This window comes from Branchiostoma belcheri, unplaced genomic scaffold (genome assembly GCF_001625305.1).
Source record: "Branchiostoma belcheri isolate BF01 breed outbred unplaced genomic scaffold, Haploidv18h27 scaffold125, whole genome shotgun sequence".
Lineage (NCBI taxonomy): Eukaryota > Metazoa > Chordata > Leptocardii > Amphioxiformes > Branchiostomatidae > Branchiostoma > Branchiostoma belcheri.
Window position 1 is genome coordinate 348,798 of NW_017802658.1, and position 19,621 is coordinate 368,418.

At 38.6% G+C, this 19,621-nt stretch overlaps 1 protein-coding gene across 2 annotated transcripts in view; it reads left to right on the top strand.

Moving 5' to 3' along the window:
- Nucleotides 1–19,621, top strand: part of LOC109463398 (rho GTPase-activating protein 39-like) — a 42,055-nt gene that overhangs the window by 7,834 nt on the left and 14,600 nt on the right. The window contains exons 2-3 of one of the 2 annotated variants that reach the window (XM_019760207.1): nt 7,394–8,457; nt 16,864–16,992. In XM_019760207.1, coding sequence (XP_019615766.1) covers nt 7,394–8,457; nt 16,864–16,992 — 1,193 coding nt within the window. The remainder of the gene's footprint in view (nt 1–7,393; nt 8,458–16,863; nt 16,993–19,621) is intronic. The other variant, XM_019760208.1, reaches the window with a different exon arrangement.

The window sequence follows — 19,621 nt, forward strand, 5'->3', positions numbered from 1 at the left end:
GCATTTCTGGAAGACTTGAAGTAGAGATTAGTAGAATACTAGAAACACAAGAGCCAAGACGGAATAACCTGGGGTCAGACTGTAGATTCAGTAGATAAAAATAACAAGGTGGGATTGTTTTAGAGTAGTTCAGGCCTCACAAATTCACTAACCCGTGTAACAGTCGAACTCACAGAATAAAAGAAGTAAGAATAAAAAATATTAAATTATTCCCTTCTTATAAGATATTCATATCCAATCACAAAATATGTAGTCCATGTAAACTTAGTTTGACTAACAATGAAACAAACAAAAATTGTTTGTATTTTTATACTGAAACTATAAAAGAAATGACAGATGAACAAAATATAGCTGAAAAAATTCCCAATTGCCAAGCACTCCAAGCAGACGTTAGGCTTGTTTTTAGACTTTTTAAAACCATTTTGATCTAATGCATTTTTTCTGGCTTTCTGTTTGTCAGGTTTTGTGTATCATGGTAAAAAAAACCCTGAAAAAGGGTTTTAAAAAATTCTTCTTGGAGAGTAAAAGTTACCGAACAAAGACACATGCGTGTAACTTGTCACTTGTCTCAAAAATTCACCAAATGTTTGCCCCAGTTGCTAGTTACTATTTGGGGAACCCTCTGACGTATGTAAGGGGAGTACAGTTTACTTCTCTCCCACATCTATTTGGACATTTCCTGGTCTATTTTGGAAACATGATCAAGAGGGATTCCCCCATTTGTTGCTGCTTAAAATATAGACAAAACAGGAACTATGGTAACTGGCATACACCTACATGTATTGTAGGAAAGTTATTGTTACATAATATGCATAAGCTCTGTTATACCAAATGACAGGAAAATAATGCATACCTAAAGTTGGGTAGGACAAATTTCTTGGAAAGCAATGTCTCGAATTCGGAAATAGATAAACTTCACAATACTAGTTAATACAGGAAATAGACACATACTATACGTTGGGTTAACCTGGGTATCTTAACAAATGTCATTGTATGACTTCATTTAGGATAAAAAAACAACCTGTACTTTCCTTTCTTACGAAAAGAAGAATAGAAAAACCTTACCTAATTTCCAGTGCAAGCCAAAAGGTACAGCAATTCATTTCATAGATCAAGTAAGGACTTAATAATATATTATTATTATGGATTGTAACGTTTTCATTTCATTTGTTGATAATAACTTTCATAGAATAAGAAGATGACTATGTAATATTTAACTATACCTAGAAATCCTCCTGTATTTTGTATGGTGTGTAAAATTGTAGGTTTGTTTTGAAATTTTCTATCTGGTCCAATTTTAGACTTCCCCTATACACTACAAACTAGAGCTTGTATGTGGGTATTTCATGGCATAATTGATTTGAGAAGGAATGAAGCTTAGGCCACACCAATTTAATTTGTTGGTTCTCGGATTCGCCTCTTCGTTTTTTTTGATTTGCAAAAAAAAAAAAACAATTTGATTCTGGTCCTGAATCAACTGAAAAATGCTCATGTTTTGCCCCCCAACAGTTGAGGAAAGTCCTTTTCTTCCTAGTTGTTACAGTTTTCCCATCTATCATTGCAGTGGTTTGATTAAAAGTTCAAAATTCAATGTTTAAATTTTAACCCAGCCTTTTGTGTTGACTTTATGGCTCATTTTGTAGCATTTAAGCCTATAATAGGATGCCTAGACCCGTTTTAATTTTTATTTTTTTTCGCCCTGTCGCTTCATATTTTTTCTGAAAAAATCTGAGAACCAACAAATTAAATTGGTGTGGCCTTACCTTAACTGAGATAGTTAAGCTTCATATGGTTACATTTCACACTTGGGAGAACTTTACTGGAATCAATGGAGATGGTTTCACAGTTTCAGCTAGTGAATGTTATCTGTCCACAAGGACTGGCTGCCATACTGATGGGGCAAGCCAAGTGGAATTCAGCGGTTCACATAGAGCTAAAATAGAAATCTTTTCCAAACTTTTTATTTTCTTCGTCTATAGTACATTGTAGGTGACAATACTGAAAGCTTGATAAGAAGCACATTTTTCTTACCGTGTTATTTACGTTGAAGTCTAAAACAAGTATAACCAACTGTGTATAAAGACTTGGTGTTTTTATAAAACCTGTACATATTATGTCTTAGATTATTTCTCATTTTAATATCACTGTAAATTCATTTATTTATCATTTATTTATTTTAGTGACTTAATTTTACGGTAGACGGGGAATGAGCTTTACACGTGTAGTTTTGTAAGGTCGTGGTTAAAACTATTTTATAGTACAGTAGAGATACAAAACACAGATTTTTTTGCAGGGTCATAATTTTGTGGTTAGACTTACCCATGAATATCCATAAAAAGAAAAAAGAAAATCACAGCAATTTATACATTTCAAGATTTACATTAATAGAACCAGACTATTGAATTGTTACTGCCTTGTCCCACTGTGCCCTGCTCCCCAGCAGTCAGAAGAGTTGAAGTCCTTTCCAGAAGTTAACAAGACTGTCTTTGTAAGAGGGTGTTTGGAGAGTAGAGTCTTCTTCCTTTGATCCTGAAACTGGAGAAGTGAACTAGAGATGTTCCCATGATCTGTCTGCCCCTGGTTTTACACGTTTAGGCCACACCAATTCAATTTCTTGGTTAACGGATTTTTTGTAGAAAAATAATGGAGCGGGCGGGCGAAAAAAAATTAAAATAAAAACAGGCCTAGGCATCCTATTATGGCCCAAAATGGTACGATAGGAGCCATGAAGTCAACACACCAGGCTGGTTTATAATTAAAACAATAGATTTTGAACTTTTAATGAAACAAAATTGCATTGTTACATTGAAAAACTTTAACAACTAAGAAGAAAAGCACATTTTTCAACCGTTTGGGCCAAAATATGTCTTTCATTGAGCATTTTACAGTTGATTTAGAACAAAGAATTTTGCAGTTGATTAAGAACAAATCAGAAAAAAATGGACAGGGCGAATCCGAGAAACAACAAATCAAATTGGTGTGGCCTAAAGAAGCCCCTTCTAATAGTAACATATTGGATGACATTGCACATGTGTTCCTTACAAATTGTCAGTCACACAAAGCTTTCTCTCACAAAGCTTCCAAAATGAAAGTGCTTACAAGAAGCTAGTATAAGTAGTAAAGACTCTGACTTAGTGCCAATAAAGATGGAGGCTTTGAACTTGAGTACTTTGCGCCATGACCTCGCATGACCCCCAGACTGTTGTCACAACTTCACCACACACTGTTGGTGCAACCATTTCACCCTGTCCTCACCTCTGTCACAGTGGACAAGTCCAATATTGTACTGTGCTGAGTGACAAGTGGCAGATGGCTCTGGATTGTACCACTCGTAAATAGGGGTTCCTTGGAAAATGTTTTCATGTACATTGAAGTCAGAGATTGGTGTCATATTTAGTTTATTGATACACCGGATAACGTCTATTTATGCAAATCATCAGTACATTTATTTAAGGCCATCTTGATTTGATTATATGGATGACATCCGCGCGCGCATGAATTTTCGGCCGTTTCCAAAAAAAAGAGTTTTCAACCATACTGTAAATCGTGCAAAACAGTTGCTAAATGAGCAAAAATATACCATAAGTTGCAAGGAAAACATTTAGAAACGATACCAATGTCGTAGAATGCCAAAATCAAAGGAAAAAAGACAAAAATGTAAAGAAATGAATTCGAAGACTAGATTATTCGCCATAACATATTCTGTGCCATTTGTTCAACCTTCATGACCACGTAGATTTCATAGTGAAAGCAACTTTTTTTTTTTGCAAAACTTTTTTTTTTATTCGCACGCGCATCATCAGTTTTGGGGTTCCCAGAGGATGTCATCCATATAATCAAATCAACATGGCCTAATTTGTGTACCAGACAAGAATAGTGTAAAATCATGTATCTTAATAGAGATCCTAATATAACAAACAAACAAACAAACAGACTTCTTTTCATGTAATCCATCTCTATAGTATATCTATACATTTCTAGTACTTCTTTCAGGTTATCCATGTGACTTGTGACTCATATATTAACCTTCTCTTTGCTGCCTAACCCCGTGACCAACAGAGAAATTCTGAATTGGTATCCAAGGGGCTTCTTCAGTGTGCTAAAGGTTAACATATCAGTTGAGCAGGAAATACTTTGTCAGTGTTCAAAGAGGCAACGGAAGTGCTCTAGTCCCAGGGTAACAAATCCTTTTCAGACCAAGTTGCAAGTGTGAGCCTTGTAGTTCATAGTCAAGTTCTCCTGGCTCATTTCATGGTTGCTATAGAAATTGTGACGCTAGAAATAAATGAAGACAGCAAGTCTACAAGATTATTTATAATTTTTTTTAAATTTCAGCTGTTAATACGATTCATTGTTTCTTGTTTCAAAGTTTTGTTTTTCTACTATTGCAAGTTTTGTTATTGAATTTTTCTTTCTTTTCTCTTTTCCACATAATTCTGTCCCTTCATAAGTCCATTTTAGTTTGCTGTACTTGGAAGGTTAATGTAGATAAGTGTGGTATCTGGAACACCATGTCTACATGTAGTTGTAAGGACTATAGCTTGGCTGGTATCCAACACAGCCCACCATCTGTCCCTAACATCAATTCTCTGTCAGCCCAGCTGAATTTGTTACATTATATAGATGGCAAGAGACTTGGGCTGTAGAAGTCAATGCGAGTTTGTTGCCAATATTCAACATACTATAGATTCATTTCCTTTCGCTGTAATTTTGTTTCGTGGTGGGAGGAAAAATAATGTTTTCCCGAAGTTTTAAATTCACATTTAATCAATTCTGTACGTGTAATTCAGTAGCATGCAAAGGGGACATATCCATAGTGTCTTGAATTGCAGTGGAGACAAAATATCGAAAAGCACAAAAATAAAACCACCACAAAAGTTCCTACATTTTCAGTATCCAGCAGATTTACATGTACGGTTCTTAGGCCACACCAATTTAATTTCTTGGTTAACGGATTTTTCTAGAAAAATAATGGAGCGGGCGGGCGAAAAAAAAACGAAAGTAAAAACAGGCCTAGGCATCCTATTATGGCCCAAAATGGTACAATATTAGCCAATGAATTTTGAACTTTTAATGATACCATTGCATTGAAAGATGGAATGAATAACTGTAACAACTACAAATGTAGGATGAAAAGGACTGTTTTCAACCGTTCAGGGCAAAATATGAGCATTTTGGTGTTGATTCTGAATTTTTATTTTTATTTGCAAATCAGAAAAAAATGAAGCAGGCGAATCCGTTAACCAAGAAATTAAATTGGTGTGGCCTTATGGAGAAGTATAAGTTTTTTATTTTTGATTGCTTTGAAAAGTAAGAGGTTTTATGTGAAGTTTATACAGACTGTAGGACTGGTGAGGAAAAAATTACCATTGAATTTTAACAGTTATGTAAAAGTTTTCATGGGAAATGCTCCATGCCAAAAATGGTCCAGGAAAAGTTGGATCAAACAGACATATCCAGTTCCAGTATAAATGGAGTGTATTTCTTCCCCAATGTTTTTCTTGGCTTGTTGTGATTTTCTTGATCAAAGGGAAGTCCTCAGCTGGATGGCTAGTCCTGGATGAGACATGTAGTTCCCACAGAGCCATACAAACATGTCGGGCAGCTGCCTGGCATGGGGTCTGGGATTCGATACTCTAACAATCAAAGGAAATCTCTAAAAATAAGGCCACACCAATTTAATTTGTTGGTTCTCGGATTCGCCTCTTCGTTTTTTTCTGATTTGCAAGAAAAAAAAAAATGCTCATATTTTGCCCCCCAACAGTTGAGGAAAGTCCTTAGTTCCTAGTTGTTACAGTTTTCCCATCTATCAATGCAGTGGTTTGATTAAAAGTTCAAAATTCAATGTTTAAATTTTAACCCAGCCTTTTGTGTTGACTTCATGGCTCATTTTGTAGCATTTAAGCCTATAATAGGATGCCTAGACCTGTTTTTATTTTTTTTATTTTTTTATTTTTCGCCCTGTCGCTTCATATTTTTTCTGAAAAAATCCGAGAACCAACAAGTTAAATTGGTGTGGCCTAAAGAAATGTTTTATTTTAAAATCTCAAGAGGGGGCAGGTGGGGACTTTGCCAAACCCTATTTCTTTCTTTATTCAATTAATCTTTACTTGTATCTCAAAGTGGTATTAGTCATTATAATTAAGCCCCTTTCGGTTTCAGTTTTGCATATTGAAAAAATGTATTTCCCATATGACTAAGTTATACAGCTATAACCAAAACTTATAAAAGATATTATATTTATGCCAAGGAGGTTGATTAATGTATTTTTATCATCCTTAGTTCATTGCTTGGTTGGCTCAATTAAAAGAGTGCTAAGAAAACTTTTATGAAAAATAATAAATGGTGGACTAATAAAAAGTTATAGGAATATTTATGGAAAGAATACTGTAAGAAAATCTTTCAATATTGCAATCCATAGGCCCAATTTTTATTGTCTTTATGCATGGACTGCCACAATGTATAGTTTATGCCCACATTTTGGAGTGATATGGACTGTTTCCAGAATACCGGGTAGTTAAAATGGACCGATAGCTTTTATATCCATGTCTTTTATATGAGTTACTGTACATGCAATCTTGTGTGGAAGAGATATAAAACGTTCCCCATTTGGTAGTAGACATTGTGTCAGTTCTATCAAAATTCTGGTTACCTAAAATTTTGCAAAAATATTGAAAGATGGCAAAAAAATATTAAAAACTTGTGATTTGGACAGGATCAGTATAAGAATCACATATTGCATAATACCATCATAATTCATATCCACATTAATGTCATAAATCCTTTCTCAGCCATATTTTAGTCTGACAATCAGTGACATGAGAAGGTTTTACCACTGTGTGATAAATAAGTAATGAGAAGAAGACAGTTATTAAGACGGATGAATCCCTCTGTGTTATCTGTAAGACATGGTCCATATGATACTGATCAGTGGGAGACATGTAATGGGAGTGCTTATCCTCCATCACAACAAGATGGGCACAGATAAGAAATGGGATGGGTACTTTTAAGATTTACCGTAGATTGGCAAATTTTTTCCATCATATTTCAACAATGTGGATCCTTTTGTATAGACTGCTTGGGTGGTAGAGCTGTCAAAAAATGTTGGTATATTCATTTTTTTTTTTTTTTGTCTTCTTTTTCTGTCAGTGTTCTTTTGGGTGTGGGGGGAATTTTGTTAAACTTATCACAATTTTGTTGCCAAAAGCCAATAAAACTTATTGACCTAATGTCAAACAGTTAAAAGATGTTTGAATTAGATCAATACATGCAAGAAAGAGCATATGACAGAAAAATCTGGAGTTGGCGAAACCCAGCCATGTACATTCTTGTCTAAAATATTATATAATGTTTCAGTTTGCTTACGATTTTTAAATTTTTTTTTCCACTCCAGGTATTACTACTACAATGCCCACAGTCAGAAGACAGTCTGGCATCGTCCCAAAAACGCTGACATTGTTCCGCTTGCAAAACTCCAGAAACTGAAGGAGAACACCGAGATTCAGGAGAGACAAGAACGCGAGAAGGAAATGAGAGAACGAGCCATGAGGAACAAAACTCCGCAGCAAAATGGAACGGACCCCCAGCAGGGCGACTCGAGACACGGCACGCCGCGCAAGATTGACTCTCCGCAGTCCCGCAAGAAATCTATGAACCAATCACTGACTACCTTTCAGGGGAAGGCGTCGACACCGGATCATTTGAACAATTACGACAAGTCGGCGCTGCAGAGCGGACAGTCACGGAAGAGGAGCCGGGACGGACCGCAGAATATCGACAACCCATCGTATGTTGATACCACAAAAATGGAGACTCACGCGTCGAAGTTCCGCGACCAACACCATCAGGGTTCGCCCGTGGTACTTAGGAAAAATGCGCAGGAAATTATGGATAATCGGGCGATGAACATCGCGCATAGCAGACAGGGGAGCAAGGCGTCGCAGGGATCGCAAGGCTCGTACGATTCCCAGGGAAACCTGGTCGGAAACAACGAGAACTTGAACTACAATGGCAACAACTACACGTCGGTTCAAAAGGAGAACAGTGACTCGGTATCGCACTCCAGACAGGGGAGCAAACTTTCAGATCGCGACCGACCTGTACATAACGATTACGTGGAGTTGAAGCGAGAAGGGGGCATCACGAATTCAGATTATGCCAATATAGAGATCATTCGCAGCCTTTCGAAAAAGACGACGCCACCGCCGCCGCAGGTTAGTGACTACCAGAACGCGGAAATGTTCCGGATAACGCAGTCGACGCCACAAGTGAACGCTCAGACTCCCGTGTCGGATTTGCAGACGCCTGGAACGGGAGCGTATAGTTCTGGTGACTTGACGACGACAGGTTCAAGTTCGAACACTCCCGGCTCCAGCGGTTATACACCAGGCGTGTTAAAGGAGTCTCAGGTCCCAAACTTGGAAGGGTCGTTTCGAGAAAAGCCCAGGAACCAAGTCGGTGAGTTGTCTTACAAGTTGTATATTTTAATATATAAGTTCTGAGTAGTAGATGGACAAGGAGGGATCACCTGCAACTGTTTTTTCCAGTTTCTCATTTATATCAAGTGTTGACTAGTTCTGAGTCTACATGACTACTTTTGGTAAAGAATTGACCAGGAAAATGTCTTCATTGAACAGTTTTTGACAGCCCATGCCCACTCACACATTTACACACATTATTCACACACTTATCACACACTATTTACATCTTTGTTTGTTACTGGAAGTTATTTAGTAGCACTTTGTTCTTTGAATTTGCTATCTTCTCAGAATTATCAATGTATTTAGTATTAGTGATACTTTAGCATAATAAACAGTGGTTCTTCAAGAAAGTCTCCTACTAAAAATGTTCTTTGCACATTCATAGACTCTATTTAACAAATCTGAAACTATTTTGTGTATTAATATTTATGATTTTACTTACCTTTTTACGATTGTACTTACCTTTATCCCCAACCCTTGGTATATGTTATCATTTTGCTCTGCTGTTTTTAATATGTACAGTATTTTGTGTATACCTTTATTTTATTTTGGATACCAGAGTTTCTTTCCGTTGGAAGTCTATGTCCATGTTATCCTGTGATTTTACTTACTTACCTTCTCTCCCTTATTTATGTTGCTGTCTTTTCCCCAAAATGACAAGTTGACTTTTACTTCAATATTTTGTGTGTGCACCACCTTTAGACTCTAGCTTTTCACTTTAGGTGATAGATTATTTCCAAAGAATTTATAGACATTCATGTACACATATACTATAGCACACACACACACTTTGTATCATAATTTGTGCATAGCATCATACCTTGCACAGAAAGTTGCTTATAATAATAAATGGTTTTTATTGTCCAAACAGTACCCGTGCAGTCGCAGCCTGTATACGGCTGAATTGATGCAGGGTATCACATAATAATCAATACAAATTACAACAATTACAACAATCAAATAATACACATGATACACATATTTGTTCTACAATTATTTTTTGTGGAACTGTCGCAAGGGTCTGTGCGGCTGCCATTCGGCGCCACAAGGTGACCTCAATACGACTTTCCCCAACCGAAGTAAGGTACCCATTCACACCTGGGTGAAGTGAGGAAAGTCGTGTAAAGTGCCTTTCCCAAGGGCACAACGTCGGGGCACATGTTCAGACATGTACCGGGTAAGACTCGGAATCGAACCCGGGTCTCCCCGGTTCATAGTCGATTGCTCTATCCACTACACCACCCGACGCCACCATGTCGGGTGTATGTTACTGAAATGTAGATCTATGATTTTATTTAAAAATAATTCCTTTATTGTTATATCTCTGTTACCTCTACCCCCACCTCCACTCAACTAGTTTTAAGTTCATCATTTAAACTTTTGACTTAGCATTTGGAGAATGACTGGTACACCTATCAAAAACAAAGTGTGTAGTTTTACACATGTTTAACCAGTACATGTGTTTTGTCAAGCATTCAAGCTGTTACAAGTGAGATTAACAGATATCAAAGTAGGACACATAAACATTGAACATCTGCAAGTGTCAGGTAGGCTTTAGTATGCGATTTGGAGAAATTCGAACGTCGCGTTTCACCATATCGCATGTCGATTTTGGCCACCGGAGAGCGGTGACGCGCAGATCGGCCCTGTGTGCGATTTTGGCCACCTGAGAGCAGCAACGCGCAGATCGCCGAAATGAGGGGCAGGCCATCATGTGTGTGCGAATTTCTCCGCTTGAAGGCGGGAACTCGCAGATCGCCGAGATGAGATCGCACGTATGGGAACTGCTCCGAAATGTGGTGTGGCCTGATGACGTGAATCTTAAACATCATATATTTACACTGGGGATTTTATAGCTAGACCAAATGCAAATCGCAAAGTTTGATTAAAACTGTCTTAGTATTAGTCAGAAAGTTAACTTGTTGCTTTCTTTCCTCCACTCACAGAGTCTGCAACAGGACCGAGAGGAGTTTTCGTTGAGAAACACTGAATCGCCGATAATATCCACGTAGATAGAGTCGGCGCCATATTTACAATGTATTTCAAATATTTCTGTATGATTTTGAGGGGTGTACAGTAAAATTACAATGTTAACGAGAGTGGGATTGCTGGGGCCATCTAAATGGCGAAGTTATGAATAAGTAGGATCGCCGAAAAGCATGTGTGAATTGGTCAACAACTCGAAGCAAATATCGGAGCAAAGTACTAGTACTCTTTACCGACGTTTATTCCTTTTACCGACTGAGTGCTCCCTTTATCGCGGCCTCGAACTTGTGGCTATAACTTAGCCCATCTGCGCTACATTTTATTGCGTGCTAGAATAAGGTGGCCCTCTAATGCTAACTTCTATCTACAGGGGGATTTACGACAATCGCCGTAACTTCCCTCTCTACCAAAATAACAAGATGGCGACGGTAATGTTGTGACGCTATCCCGTCGTTCATTGTGGTATCGGCTTGGCGACTTTGCGGTAAGTATTTTGATAGATATCAAGATAGAGAGAAATTATTTGTACATATTGTTCATATATATTGATATAAAAAGAGTATTCAGTCAAAAACCGCAGCGCAAAATATCGCGGCCGGAGCCCGACGTTATACATGACAAGGTTTGCGCTGGGATTTTTTTTCAGACCAAATACAAATATATATACCTTCAAATTTGGTTGAAACTGGCAGTTTGGTAAGGCTGTCTTACTACTAGTATTAGACAGTACCGGTAATTAACGTAAGTTAATTGCCTTCTTATATTTCCCTACACTGGACCCGGGAGGACTATTCGTTGAGAAACTTGTCATAAATCACCGAAAATACCGAGGTAGACTCGGGGACAGATTTATCTGAAGAGTATGTCTAGAGTTAATTAGAGTAGAATCTTCGGGCAGGAATGACGTCTGTAGTATGCTGTGAAATTATAACGTTAACGTTGGCGAGAGTGTATGGCTGGCCCATCTAAACTACGAAATATTACAAGTACCGGTAAGCTGACCACGCCGATCAACCTACGGTCCACATGTTGCCGGTAAGGTGGGCTACCCTGGCCCGAAGAACCCACTGATAGCACTCAGGGGCTTACCGCAGGCATCAAGGAAGTTCTTCGACCAAGAACAGGTAATGTTATAGCATATATATGCAATTCGCAACAACAGGAAGTAGGTTGTTTTGTGTATGTTTTCTGATTTTTTTGTAAACATGAAATTCACAAGCTGCGTTCCGGTAAACTTCCGGTTTGTTTGTTTTATTTGTTCAGATTGATCTCAAAATTTAGAAGGATCTATGACCTTAAAGTCTATCCAAATTTATATGTTGAAGAATCTAAATTTCCTTTGATAATTTGTCTATTAAGACAACGAGTCTGTATGGGGTGACGCACGCATTCAAGGGGTCATTGTCCTCTGAAGGAACGCCCCAGAATGCACCGCGTTCCCTGCTCTATTTCACCCCTACAGCGAGTTGGATTCATTTAATAGAACAGATCTGTGTACGTTGCCGGTCAAACAAATTTGAAAATTTTTGGTGCAGAGGAATATCGATCACAATAACCTATATATTCATTATCATTTTTACAACAACCCCAACTGATCATAAGATGTATTGAAATATAATATAGCTACAAGAAAGTTCCCCAATGAAAGAAATGCTTGAGTTGGCGTGTGCACGCCTGCGGGGCGTGGATCCTTCAGTTTTGCCAAAATGCTCCGTGGTCTTCCTTTTGCTCTACTTCTCCTTACGCAAAAATGCAAGGACCTTGAGCTAGAAGGCATGGTAATAGGACGCTTGCTTCACCTTCGGTATTTCGACCGTGAAATTGATAAAGGTAGAAAACTTCGAGAGAGTACGTCTGAACACACTGGCAAAGGTACTAGTAATTAGAACTAGGCTGATGCGAATCAAGCTAGTCCGAAGAATTTGCAACAGGTAGACTATCAATGATTGGCTGGAAGTCACCGTATGTGGACATTTCTATCATATTATTGGTTGTCACACCTTATGAAATATTGCTGTTGTTTTCTTAGGACATCTGGTGGACAACGCCACGTACTTTATTGTTAGGCAAAGGTTGTTATTGTTTGGTGAGGTTAATGTGTTCATATTGAAATTTCCCGCGTCGTCAGAGTGTTTTCCCACCGTACAGGTTACTTACACGCATTGTGTTGATGAGTAGATAGTTTAATTAAGAAGAAAAGGCTTAACCTAACTAGTCTGACACTGTCTGAAAATTATGCATAGTAGGCAATGTCAAAGAATTTTCTAACGGAGGAGATGAAAATCAAAGACTTAAGGTAACCGCACAATCAATATTTTCTTCGTCGGTTCATACGCCGACATTTTACAATATTCCAAGCTATAAGCTTATTCTACGAATACAAACTACAGAGTACTGACACATCATTCTCTGTTTTTTGGTAGACTTCTAGTTAAACAAAAGGTAGGAAATATTTATTCCCTGTAGCTATGTGTAATGTAAACCTTTTCCAGGGCGTTGTGTGCCTGATGATCTCCCCAGCATCTACGTTCGATCACTTACCTTGGGATGTTATCCTGTCTGTTGAACATACTTACCGGAATTGAATTGGTGGCGCAAACTGCCGTCTTGACCGCGTCGACCGGTGGGATTCTAGCTGAAAAAATACTGCACAGACACTTCTAAAAAATTACCAAATGTCCTTTTAAGCAAAAACTACCAAAAGGATATGTCTATAAAGTGTATGTGGAATATACAGTTATAACCGAAGAACACTTAGTCTATTATTGTTTGTTTGCTTTTTTTTACCGACCAGCCGGGCAGGTGCTCTGGCCGGTGCTCTGTTCGTGTAAACCAGGATTAAAAATACACAGAAACAAACATTTTCACAAAGACCAAGTAGGTTACTATGTACTTCATGATGCCGTTGTAAGACCATGTACCAGCCGTCTATGGGGTCGTCACGCTGATTACAGCGTCACAGCCCACTCGGGAGCCTGCACTGGGGTGGGCTCAGCGGCGGGCCGACTTCTGGTGCCCTGTTAGTGGCGCCGCAGGTCATGCGCGTTCCGGCTCTTGGGTGGAGAGTTTCGCACAGATCGCGATCTGCGCGTTTCCGTCTTCAGGGGGACAAATTCGCACACAAATGGTGGCATGCGCCGCCCATATGGCGATCTGCGCGTTTCCACTCTCAGGTGGACAAAATCGAACACATAGGGCGATCTGCGCGCCTCCGCTCTGAGGTGGCCAAAATCGACATGCGATATGGTGAAACGCGACCTTCGCGTTTCTCCAAATCGCATACCCAGGTCTAGCTCCAAGTGTGGGCCAAATACAAGTAGGGTTAGATAAAAAAAAAATGAATAAAAAGACATTGAATTGTCAACTCAGAATATCTAAATTTGATCCCTTACATATTGTATACCAGAAATAATGTGGAATGCAACTTTTACTGTTTCTAACTCATCTCCAAGCAAATGTATGATATGGCTCAGTGTTTTTACACATCTTTTTATGGCAGTTTCTACATCTTTCTATAATAGTTGGTGTTTGTTTTTATCTATTTGGCTTTGCCTGAAGTGCAACAAAGACGTGCACAAAATGCTGAGCTGAACCTTGCGTCTGCTTGGAGATGACAGCTAGCAGCCCCTGGCCACATTTTGTGATGTTTGAAATGATTTCCTGGTATGTGGAAACGTGATGCGTGTCAGGAAAACTATCCCAATCCTCCACAAGGACAGGTCAAGCACTCAGTGACAAGGACATATCATATCAATATGAAGCAGTTTCTCTTCCCTACAACCAGTTTCTGACCAAAACGTGCGCAAGTTGATTCGCGTAAGTTTATGATATGACCAAACATGCCCAGTTTTTGGCCTAAACATGTGTGCATTATCGACAAGTGTTTATTTTCTGTTGCCATCCCCCAAAACTGGTGATTACTGTCTTCTGACGATTGAAAAAATGTCTTAAATTCCATAGTTTTCTTATAAAAAAATGAATAAAGTAAAAGGTCCTTGACATATTGTAAAGTTGAAACAAAATCATGCAAGAAATTTGGCCAATTACAAAAGTCAAGAAATTGTTGGGTTGTTTTCCCATAATTTGGTGAAGAAATTTCGCAAATACAGAAAAAGCCCCAATGAAATAAAGTAGTACACTGTAGACTGACAGAACACTGAAATGTATGTATATTCTCTTCTTCGCAAGCTCCGAAGAGAACTATGTTTCCCGTCTATTTCACAGACAAGCACACACAATTAGGGTAGTGAGCTCACCGCCATGAAGAAATGTAGCAAATATAGAAAAGGCCCCAATGAAATAAAGTAGTAGACTGTAGACTGACAGAACACTGAAATGTATGTATATGACCCTGTTCATACCAGACTTACATTTAGCGGTTTCAACCGGTTTTTCAAAAACCCGGCTAAAACCCTTAGCGTTCATACCAGACTTTTGATAACCGGTTTTGAAAAAATCCTGTCCGGTGAATATCCAATTAATCGGCCATGACTGCAGTTTGAATAACCGTTCCTCCCGCTCTTCCGATTGTTGTCCTTGGCCTTCTTACTTGTATGCCGTCTTCAGTTTTTTTTTTACCTTACTGCGGCACTGATCCTTTATCTTCAAGAAATCAGCCTCCTCCAACATCATTTTCGGTTGAGCCCTCCGCCCCCCCCCAGCTTTTTCGAATTCGGCGACTCGTGCTCTCCAAACCTAAGTATCAGGAGCGTCTCGTCCGCCGACCAGGTTGCATATGCTGATTCCATCGCAAAATGAAGAGAAATCATGGAAAAACAGTGGAAACGAACTCAAGTTGGTCAAAACAACGCGATCTAAGAAGCTTGCAGGTCGCACTCGGTCAGGATGCTGACCCCGTGACCCCGAAATTATGACGCAAAAACCGGTTCAATAAACCCTTAGCGTTCAGACCAGGTTTTTCGGTGGAAAAACCCCCACAAAAACCCTTCAAAAACCACCTCCCGAGGTGGTTTTTCAAAATCGGATTTAAACCCCTAAAAAACCGGTTAATTTGCGTTCACACCAGGTTAAATAAAAACCGGTTTTTGAAAAACCGGTTGAAACCGCTAAATATAAGTCTGGTATGAACAGGGTCTATGTATGATAAGCACTATAATCTGGGCCAAGCCAATGGCAAACAGGTCATTCACCTCAGTGGAAAACAAAATGTACTAAAACTGGTTGGACTTGATGATAATGGAGAAAAAAAGACTTGATTCATCTTAAGACATCCTTAGGCACAGTGTTTGCTTTCAAAGAAATTGGAACAATTTTGCAAGAACTTTCAGGCATTAAGGTGTCAAGGAAATGTCATTGAATGTTGGTCAGCACTCATGATTTTCAAAAGCCTTACAAAGACCTCCCCCCCCACACACACACACACCGAATGACGTCAAACTACACATGCATTTTCATAAGTTCTGTGGGGATTGTATAGTTAGGAACATTGTTAGCATTTTTACCCAGTTGCATGAAAATTCTAGCAACCTGCAATATTATTATTACACAATATAAAAGAAAACACAAAGATAAATTAGTCGCTTTCACTTTCAACTCAGGAAATTTGTTATTTTGTCCAATCTTTGACTAGACTCAATAGATCTGAAGTAAAAAAAGAGCTTACACATTTCAAGGCAAAAACACTTGTATAGCTAACAAAATCAATTAACTATCAGTGGTGAAAATTACTAAAATATACTGTTTGAGTTCTTTTTCAAATTACCTCCTTGTTGATAGCAGGATGGAGTTGTTATCCAGTGGATTAATGGCTTAGTCGGTGAGATAAAAAGATTGAGCTTGTGTGCCCCACCCTGTTTGTGGGACTTTGATATGTCAACTGAAACAGGATTTCCTAAAAAAAAAACATTCCACACAAATTTTGTGTCTTGCTTCTCAAAGACTAAATGAATCATTACAGAAACCTGTGTTTTGTTAGAATTATCCAATTTTCCAATTTTAGTGGTCACGAAAAAGTATAGATTTGTAACAATATTTATTTGAAGTTTGGATTAGCCATGTACATTTTAATTCATTAGTTATGTGGGTATCATTTTTTAAAATTTGTACCATTTCAAAATAAAAAAAGATATGTAGTTCCAGTGACAGATATTTTACCTGAAACTTCTATAACAAATGATTTTTAAAATGTGATTTAGATTTTCAAATGATTTTCTTTAGGTATACATATGCGTCCTATGGTAGCAATATAACAAGGAATTAATCAATGATGGGAGACTTCAACCCTTTTATGTAGGTCAGAAACACACACAGACAGACTAACCAAAACAATACTTCCCTCCCTTTGGAGGTAAAGTAATACATAATTTAGTTCTCTAAAAACTTCCAGTCAAGCCCAAGCCCCATGTAGACCTGTATATATTATTACTGCATGTTCTAGAGCGGTCGTCCAGCGATGGCGAGAGAGCGGGATCGTACGGCAAGCGGCAGGCGCCCAACCTGCCGACATCACAGTCCGAGGGCGAGATCGGCGCCAAGGTTCGGCGCGGGAGTAACCGCTCCATGCCCGGTGAGTGGAATCCTGGGATACATGGACATAGACTTCCAATGTTGCTCTGAGAAATTTGAATTTTTTCATGTAATTATTTTTGATTGACAATGTTATCACATACGTTTTCAAAACTTATGATTCACAAATTGCTTCATCAGATTGTTACATCATTGCCAAATAAGGTTCTTATAACATTATACTATGAATTATCATGCCATTAAAATATGATTCTACATACACCATAACATTCACGTACATTTGTATATCATGTACAGGTGTAAACTATATTCAAAATGTTCTCTTTTTTTAACAAATTTTTTACAAACTAAGAGGTAGCCTGGAGTCCAGACTGTTCCTAGGGCCCACACAGGCCAGCATGTGGGCTACGGTTTTCCTTGGCCCCTCTGAGGAAAGATTTGCCTTGCAAGTCTGGCTTCCAGGTTAGGTATAGAGCCTATGTGTAAAGTGTAGCTCTCCAGACAGACTACACACATGGGTTATGCAGGGCAGACCAATTTACTGGGTAGGTAGATCGCCCTGCAGTGCACTGTGGGATAGGTGATGTCCTGAGGGCATGTTAGGTGCAGGCAGGCTGAAGTTTCAACTTAAGTTTATCTCTTCTTACTTTTCTCAATACCATTTTGAATCATTTTTAATAAGTCACAGCACTCTTATGATTTTTATTGTGGTTAGATGTGCCTCATATGGAAATTTGTATGGCAGTAAAAATTTGGTTCACTGAGCAATTATGGCCCCTTTTGAGATCAGAGATCAAAGAGCAAAGCAGGAACATTAAATGTTACGGCTTGAAAAACAGCAGCTTGAATTGGTGTTGATGGCAGTACTGTAGAACACGGTGTTTTGGGACAAGTTTTGATAGTTTAATAGTCTAAAGACCACAAAGTGATTGACTTAAACATACATACATTATAATGTAGAAATGTACTTTTGAAGCATCAACAAGACCTGATTAATGCATAACGTGTTACATGTATGCAAAGTACTGGATTGGTAATTATTATTAGAAACAGTCAAAATGATCTAATTTTGGTTTTCTCATTTTATGCCCTGCTAAAGTTCGGTATCCTTAGTATACCATAGCATCTATCCAAATTCTTTGAAATTCCTGACATCTGGCACAAAACCCATTGCCAAAAGTATCTTGTCATTCTACCTTAGAAATATACATTGCACTACTTGTTGCATGATTTGGAAGATAAAAGACATTTAAAAGTTTAACTTACTCTCTCTGTCTCCGATTCGAAGGAAATTCTTAAAGGATTTGATTTAAATCATCTGATAACTGTTTATACGTGACCTTTCTATAACCCCAGGGGTCACAGATAAATGTTGTGTTCCGTGACCTTGATGGGAACAACAACATGTGGGGTCGATCCACCCAGCAGGACCACAGGGGGAGACAAAAGGGGCACAGATCTGGAAATGTCCCTCATTAGTACAACCTGCCCTCCCCTATCAGTTAATTGGAACCATCTGGACATACTATAGGGAAACACAAAACAATACAAGATTGTTGTGTAAACTTTTGCAATGGCACTAGATATATTTGTATTGATGTATATCAAACATAGATATGATATGATGATAAGTTTTGACAACTCTTAATTTCGAAAAAGTCTAATATATTGCTCTGGACTCAGATGAATTATTTCAGGACAGTAGTTTTAACTTTTATACCTTTTACTGCTACAAATTTTAATTTGTGTACACGTACTAATTCTTCATTTTACTGTAAAACATTTAGAGTGGTTTCATTTTTACTTTTCCACCACAAATTTATGACACGGCAAATTTCCATTTCCAACATACATTTGTATTACCACTTTATGATATAATTGTTTCAGCTGTGAATTAAATTAAAAACACTTCGAAAATCTCTGAAAATATCCCTCATACTGCAAAATGAAACGATCGAAAATCAAAGTAAATGTACTTCTTCTTTCATTTGAGGCATCCGCCTTCAACTAGCTGAAGATTCTGCTGCCTTTTGTGGCTAGTACGAGATGGGGTTCGCCAGGCCTCCATCCCAGTGACTTGTAGTGAACCACCAACTCCCAGACAGTTTTGTACCATCGCACACCGGGGCATGCCCCTACTCTTTTTCGAAAGGTGTGGTGGGTTCTTTTACGTGCGTGGGGTATGGCTCTCCCCAAACACGGGACCTCATTTAACATCCTATCCGAGGGACGTCCCTAACCGAGGCTAGGTACTCATTTACACCTGAGTGAAGTGATGAAAGTCATGTAAAGTGCCTTTCCCAAGGGCACAAGGTCGGTGACATGGGTGGGGATCAAACCCAGGACCTCTAGGTCCTGAGCCGAAAGTATTTATGGCATCTAAACAGGCCTGTACCACAGGTACATGTAGGCAGGTGTTTTGATATTTGATGCTAATCCTGTAAACTTTTCTACAGGAAGCAGGGTTGTTTGTTTGTTTAGGAGGTGGGCAGGAGGATGATGTCACTGTCCACAACTTCCTGTGGTGGTTTTTTGCCTTGCCTCACCCTATAAACTCATTACCTCAAGCATAGGTTAACATCCTTCAATAATATTTCATCAGGTCGGCAAGAGACTGTATAACAAAGTTGTTTAGAGAAACACCTTTTTTTTTCTATCCGAAATTTTGG